The 6,744-nt window shown below is 60.0% G+C and overlaps 2 protein-coding genes across 2 annotated transcripts; both read right to left on the reverse strand.

The window, feature by feature from the left end:
* Positions 1–570: 570 nt before the first annotated feature.
* Positions 571–4,183, reverse strand: MNEG_7227 (hypothetical protein; the record flags this gene model as incomplete). The annotated part of the gene is made up of 12 exons (XM_014044298.1): positions 571–677; positions 890–978; positions 1,227–1,283; positions 1,506–1,527; positions 1,703–1,781; positions 2,035–2,088; positions 2,493–2,560; positions 2,946–3,033; positions 3,304–3,364; positions 3,520–3,599; positions 3,858–3,948; positions 4,155–4,183. 12 exons carry the CDS (start codon positions 4,181–4,183, stop codon positions 571–573), a joined length of 825 nt encoding a protein of 274 aa, XP_013899752.1.
* A 210-nt stretch (positions 4,184–4,393) lies between these two features.
* MNEG_7228 (hypothetical protein) lies at positions 4,394–5,400 on the reverse strand (the record flags this gene model as incomplete). The annotated part of the gene is made up of 3 exons (XM_014044299.1): positions 4,394–4,577; positions 5,032–5,078; positions 5,326–5,400. The coding sequence occupies 3 exons, from the start codon at positions 5,398–5,400 to the stop codon at positions 4,394–4,396; spliced, it is 306 nt and encodes a 101-aa protein (XP_013899753.1).
* Positions 5,401–6,744: the final 1,344 nt, after the last annotated feature.

Consider the following 6,744-nt stretch of genomic DNA (forward strand, 5'->3'; position numbering starts at 1 on the left):
TGGTCTTTCGTGGGTCATAGAGCACACCCTAGGAGTCAACGGGACAGTTTGTGCGTTGTGGTCACGCGTTTGCCAGCTTCTTGACCTGGGCCTTGAGTCTCGCGTCCACGTGAAGCGCAGCTTCATTCAAGTGAACGTGTGTGTAACATGTACGGTAGCGAGTTCGGCAGCGCATCTGGACCAGCGGTTTTTGTGAACGGCTTCGCGAGGAATCTCACACATACATAGCTCAGTCATTGGTCTGACCAACAACACAGGGATCAACTCACGGAAAAAGCACCTGCATCTCGGCACATGAAAGAATCCACTGGTGGCAGACACGTGTCATGGCCAGCCGCGACATCACAACTATTGTGCGCGGCAACGGCGGCTCGCGCAGCGCTGGTAGACAAAGCGACTCCCACACACGCTGTCACCACATTTCCGCGCTGTCGGGCGCTGCCGCCTCAACGAGCTCAAAATACACCCATTGCTGGCTCTGTGCAGCGATCAATCAAGAGGCGCCATGTCAGCAGGTGTGCTGACAACTTGGCAGGTTGGATCGCTCTGCCGAAGCTTGCGGTCAGCAGGTCAAACTTTGCCGTTGTGGTCCTTCACGATCTGGATGATCTCGGGGTCGGCCCAGCTGCCGCTGGCGTCGCCGCTCTGGAAATGCACGCCCATTGCGTCCCAGGACCCTGAAAATGGGGGGACAGTGCGATAATGAAATGTTGTTGGGTTTTGCACACAGGAGGGGACTGGCTGGTGGGGAAACAAAGTGCGGGGTGGTATGGCCATGGGGCAGGGTGCGGCATCAGGCAAGCGCAAGCCCCCTCACTGTTTGCTGCGTTGGGCGGCAGAGTGATGCCACGAGTGAGTGGTGCTTAGGTGAGCGCATATGGCCACGCACCTGCACCCCAGGCGTAGAGCTTGTACAGCGGGAACTGCGGGCCGCCCCCGTTGACCAGCCACTGGGCCGTCATGCGGTACAGGTAGCGCCTAGGGGTGACACGGCCCCGGCGCGTTTGATTGTTTGTGGGTGGGAAAGTAAGTAACTTGCGGCGGAGGGCTTTGTTTGCGCCGTGATTCAGGGCAGCATCATGGCCGGGAGCTGGCATTCCTGCCGTGTGGGGCAGCCCAGCCCGCCAGCACAGGCGGGTCGCCCTGAGGCTGCTGACACGGCCCTATTGCTGTTTGCTCAGCACCACTCAATGACATAACAGCAATCATCACTCGTCGTGACAAACCTGTACTCGTTATAGTCTGCATTCCTCCACGGGTCCTTGGATGCTGCATAAGGGTACCTAGTTTGGGGGCGGGCAGGCGCGCACGCATGTATGGTAACTGCAGGCCCTGTTGGGCATCCCCCTTGCTTTGCACAAGAGGGGCAGGTGATAAGTTTTGGGAGGGGCACGGTTTTGGCGAATACAAATGATGCCTCATGCATCGAAAGCGTCAGTGCGTTTCTTCAGGTCTCATGCACCCGCGTGGTGCAGCCGTGTCCTGACACCCTCACGGCAGCCCACCATAGGCCAAAGAAAGGGTAGCCTGCGCGGCGAGTGCAGACGGCGAGGTTCAGGGTTTTGTTGATAGTAAGCACCTCAAGATGAAGAGGTGAGTAGGGCACATCAGGCGCGGTCCTGCTGTTGTAATGCTGTGCGTTGTGGTTGCGGGCGCTTGGCAGGCACGGATTGGGGGCTCCCGCTCGCGGTGCCGCCCGCACCTGCAACGTCCTTCGTGCTCTTGGCAATGGACCCGCCGTCCTGTGTGCCGCCGCCGACGCCCCATTCGCTGATCACCAGCTGAGGGGCGGCCGCACAGTTTGTGGAGGAGGAGGCAGAGCTCAGTTCATAGGGGCCGAGACAGTGGTAGGCAAAGGCAGAAATAGCTGGCACGGTAAGCTGCATCACGCAGGAATGCCTCGCAAACTATCACTTGTTGATGGTGAGCTGTCATAGCCCGTTGCCATGCAAACTGTGGATCATCGGCGTCGCACACACGCACGATGCTGTCAGCACTGCCAACCCTCTCCCTTGCACTGCAACCTCGCCGCACCTTTTTGCCGCTGTCGAGCAGCTGCTTCAGGTCAATGCCGGCATAGGACAGCTCCTGTGCGTGAGGGGGAGGGGTTGCAACGGCCGCACGTGCGCCCGCAGATCCTGGTTCAGTGCATTTGCACACAACGGGAAGCCGCCAAGCCGCCATTCCTGTCCAAAATGACGGCATCGGTACGCTTTTTTCATTCTGTCATCTTCAACCATGCACGGGGGCCTGGGCGACTGCCAGCCTCATTCAAGATGTGAGTGTGGCATGTGGCGAGATCCACCCCTCTCGCCATGTCAGAACGTCTTCCACTTTGCATGGGGCTGACAGCTGGCTGCCCTTGCCCTGGCCATTGGCCGAGTCCCGCAAGCATGCACCCCCGCTTCTCCGTCCTCCTCCACACCTCCCACTCCTGGCAATAGCGCTTCCCTGCACCCCATGCCTAGTTGGGGCATGTGGTAGACACGCACCTGTGCATGATACTGCAGGGCAACGGGCAAGTCTTGGTACTTGAAACCAGGGTACAGTGGAGGGTAGGCTGCGTCGGGTGCAGGGGGGTGGCGGCAGGGGGATGCAGCTGAGGCCATGGCTCGCGTATGAGCCAGCTGGGGCCGGCAACAAGAGCAGCCAGTGGCCCTCCTGTGTCAGGCTGTGTATGTGTCGAGCGTCTATGTGTGTGGTCGGGGATGTGCTGCACTTGCGGCGCCTACCAGCGGCCGAAAGCCTCAGCGTGTGCTGGTTGTGTGCATAATCAAGCCACCCGCCCCTGCCACATGGTGTTTGTGCAGCCACCACACATGCGGCCTTGCCAAAATCCAATTTTTCAGCCGTATTGCCAGATTGTCATTTTTGCAAATGTTTACGTATCATCTGAGGGCTATGAGGCTGTGTATTACACACCCTGCAGCCCCCAGCAACCGCACCGCTGAGCCCGATGACATCGACGGCGTCATACAACCGCTTCATGTTGGGCAGGTCTAGAGGATACTTGGCCGCCTGCGCCCGCCACTCCTGCATGCGCCAGCGCGCGCGTGCAGTCGTTTGACCATTCAGGCTGGTCGGCGAGGCCGCAATCACGCTGCCTGCGTGCTGCGTGCTGCTCGATGGCACATAAACGCCGTTGGGTTGGCAGGATGCGCAAGTCCAGGTGCTCCCGTGCACTCCATTGCATGCACGCTGCCGCGCTAACCCGGTCCACTTGTATGCAGTCCGCGGGTGATGCACAGTTTGCAGGTGCAAACCATACGACGTCCATCCGCGCCACTCCATCATTCTCCACACCTTGTCAAAGCTTTTGGCGATAGAGTCGGGACTAATGGAGGTGAAGTCGATCCAGCCATAGCTAGGAGGATATTTTTGGGGGAAGGGGTGTGACAGGGGGTTGTGCTACCTGAGGCCCATAGGAGCACGGGCCCTGCCCCAAACGGCGGGGAAGGACAGGGTGTGGGTCGATCAGAGCCGAGTGCGACCCAAGACCGGCCCCGCGACGTCACCCACAGCTTGTTGTAGTTGAGGCTGACGGCGATGAGCGCGTTAGCTCGCAGCAGCTTCCCTCTCGCGGTCAGCCAGCCGCGCGCCTGACAGGGACGGGTGAGGTTCGCCGGCCCAGGTGGCAGCCACAAGGGGGGGGGGGAGATGGGAATGTGTGCCGTAGGTGGATTTTTGGGATGGGGCGTCTATGCGTGCATCCATCTGGCTCGTGTCCGCGATTGCAGCGCGCCAGTACACACGCAGGGCCCTGCGCTCGCCTTACATCCCCTTGCGGACAGCAGCCACAACGCCACCTCCGCATCGGTCGCAAGGCCAAGACCTGCATACCGTCAACAACTGCTTACCAGCGGCACGAGGCTGAGCCACTCCTTGGAGAATTGGCTGACGGACTTCCCAGTCTCGCCGTTCAGAGTGAATATTACTTCGGTGTTGGGCCTGCAAACAGAGGAGGCCATGCCGGGAACAGGCATAGAGGGTAGTTGATGAGTCAGCACGGCTTGTTTGTGCTGGGCATGGTGACTGAAAGAGATGGGCTTTGGCGTTGCAAGCGGGACAGCCGAATTGAGCAGCTGGATAGCCAGCAGCCGATCGGCTCCAGTCGACGGAGCCCTCCCAGTCGCAAAGCGCTGTGCTGCACCCACTTGACGGCTTGGTTGACGGCGTCAGCCATCGGACGGATGACAGCCTCTGCGTATGAGTAACCTCCGTACTTCGCACGTGGGTTGAACTGCAGGGATTGCATGTGGGATTTGTGCAACAGGATTGTTTGTTCAGGAGGTTGCATCACTGGAAGCCACTGACAAATTGTTGGCATGTGGGCAGCCGCAGGCGTGCCGTTTCTTTGCGCGGTCACAGCCTGATAGGCCTCGGACCGCAACCTTCAGAAAAGGACAGCACGGCCGGCAACGTGCAGCAGGGGGGCGGGCAGGGCTGCCGCCTGCCGTTGCGGGGGCGCGCCAGGGCTTGCCTGCAGCAGGTTGCGCCAGGTGTACTCCTTCATGTTGTCCAGGTGCGCCAGGATGGCCACATCGACGTTGTAAGTGTCGACCGCATACTTGATGCAGCTGCGCACGTGCGATTGTCATGCCTTTTGTGAGAAAGGGATCAATTGGAGGATTGGCCGGTGCCCTGTGGCTTCAGGTGCCCCGGCTGGCGCAGTGCTGCGCATGCGCAACCACAGACGCCGACCTATCCGCTGCCGCCTAGGTACCCAGCTGCGCTCGCCTGCCGAGGAGGTCGCGATACTTGCGCATGTTGTCTGGCGTGACCTCTTCGCAGCCCCAATCCTCGTTCCTGTTGGACGCGTGTGCCTACGAGGTTAGTCCCGCCGCTGCTGCAGAGGGCGCTCACGGACTAAAGCCCGCGCACCAGACTCATACTTCATACACTCGAGGCGCAGTAGACGTGGGAGGATGGCACGAGACAAATCTCTCCCTGCTGCTTGGGGCGTGGATCTGGCCTCAGTTGAGGGACGAACTGGGCTCCGGCCTGTGATAGGCAGCGGGGTTGTCCACCCACCTGTAGCAGAAGCGGTCAATCTTGCTGTCAGATCCGTAGTAGTGCACCTGGATGAGGTCAAGGGTCGAGGGTGGCGCACATCTGGTTGTATTGCGTGGCAAGCAGATGTGGGGTCCATGGAGCCGCCACTGAGGGCTTGGCGCCCACTTAGCATTCAGAGCGGTGCCCGCAAAAGCAACACAACAAAGTCAGGATCCAAAGATTCACACACCCTAGCATCAGCATTTCTTATCTGCGGTTGCAGGCTGGCCCCTGCCAGCAGGACCCGCGCGGCCGGCCCGGCTGCTGCCTCACCGTGGGCACAAACTTGATGCTGTTGGCGTTTAGCTTTGCGGCGTTGTCGACCATCTTTAAGCACGGCTGGCCCATTTCCCCAAAATTGGTCCTGCAGGCCGTCACCGCAGTGGGTTCTGGTCAGTGTGGCACGTGGGGTGGTTGGACAAGCAGCATCGCAGGGAGCTTGAGCCGCCATTTTTGCGAGGGCAGCCGGCTACACGCCAGCACGACTCATGTAGAGGGTCAAGCGCATTGTGCCTGAAAAACTGCCTCCATTGCCAATACCAATAAATTTGATTGGTCTTGCGCAATCCCCGGCCTGCAGACTAATGCCGTTGCTCACATCACAATGGAGGGGGTGAACTCAGCCACAGCCGCGGCCGCGGGCGCGGCCACGGCAAGGCTGAGCGCCGCGGCGGCAAACACCACCACCAGCCGTGCGCTCCTCATCCTGCCTGGAGCCCTGAGGTTGAATAGCGCCTTCTGGAAGGGGTGTTGCAGCGCACGTCAGCGGTGCGCGAATTGCTGGTGATCGAGGTGACGCACGTGCCCACGCCCACGCCGCTGCACCTCAGACTCGCCTGCCGCTCACTATGCCGCGTATCAGACACCCAAAAAAATTCATGATAACATATGTTACAGCCCGGCTCACAACACCCGCGGTGGTGGGTGCAAAAAACATCTCCGCGGGCGTTTCACGACCCAGAGAAATCTCACCCGTTAGCAAAAATGATGGCAATATCAGTATAATATTTGTGACGTAGTATTCTACGTGGCTGCAGGATCGTCGCCAACCTTGCTACAGTTCTGCACCTCAACACCCGCCTTCTAATAACGAGCCAGAGTTGCAACCCATCGATGAATGAGACACTTGGGCGCCACTCAATTTCAGGTGAGCGCGCCGCATGGAAATACCCTGGTGAAGCCGGCAAGTGAGGTAGGCAGCCAAGAGGAACCTGCCAGTTCACGCGTGGGCGTCACCGCCTGAGGCCACCTGCGCACCCACGTCCCTGCACCCGTCCGTGTGCTCTGAACCCCTGACCCTGACGGCCCACCGCGCCCCAGACCACCATCCTGCACTAATGTCACCCCCCTCAGCCGATGCCGCTCAGCTGTTTGCAGCAGCGCATTCGGCCCTGCTGCGGCCGCTGTCATGCCGGGCCTGCGACTCCCAGCGCAGCATGCGCAGTCTGGGTGCAGCGGGTGCGATTTGCTTGAGGCCCCGCCACCGGGCTGGCTGGCGCGTGTGGCCATCGCGGCAAGTTACAGCAGGTGTGTGGCGCGGGCACCCGCACGTGGATGTGCGTGGGCTTGTTTATGTGCGTGTTTACTGTGCGTTCTTGTGCTTGTGTGTGTGTGTGTGTGTGTGTGTGTGTGTGTGTGTGTGTGTGTGTGTGTGTGTGTGTGTGTGTGTGTGTGTGTGTGTGTGTGTGTGTG

This window comes from Monoraphidium neglectum, assembly GCF_000611645.1.
Source record: "Monoraphidium neglectum strain SAG 48.87 unplaced genomic scaffold scaffold01259, whole genome shotgun sequence".
In the NCBI taxonomy this organism is placed as follows: domain Eukaryota; kingdom Viridiplantae; phylum Chlorophyta; class Chlorophyceae; order Sphaeropleales; family Selenastraceae; genus Monoraphidium; species Monoraphidium neglectum.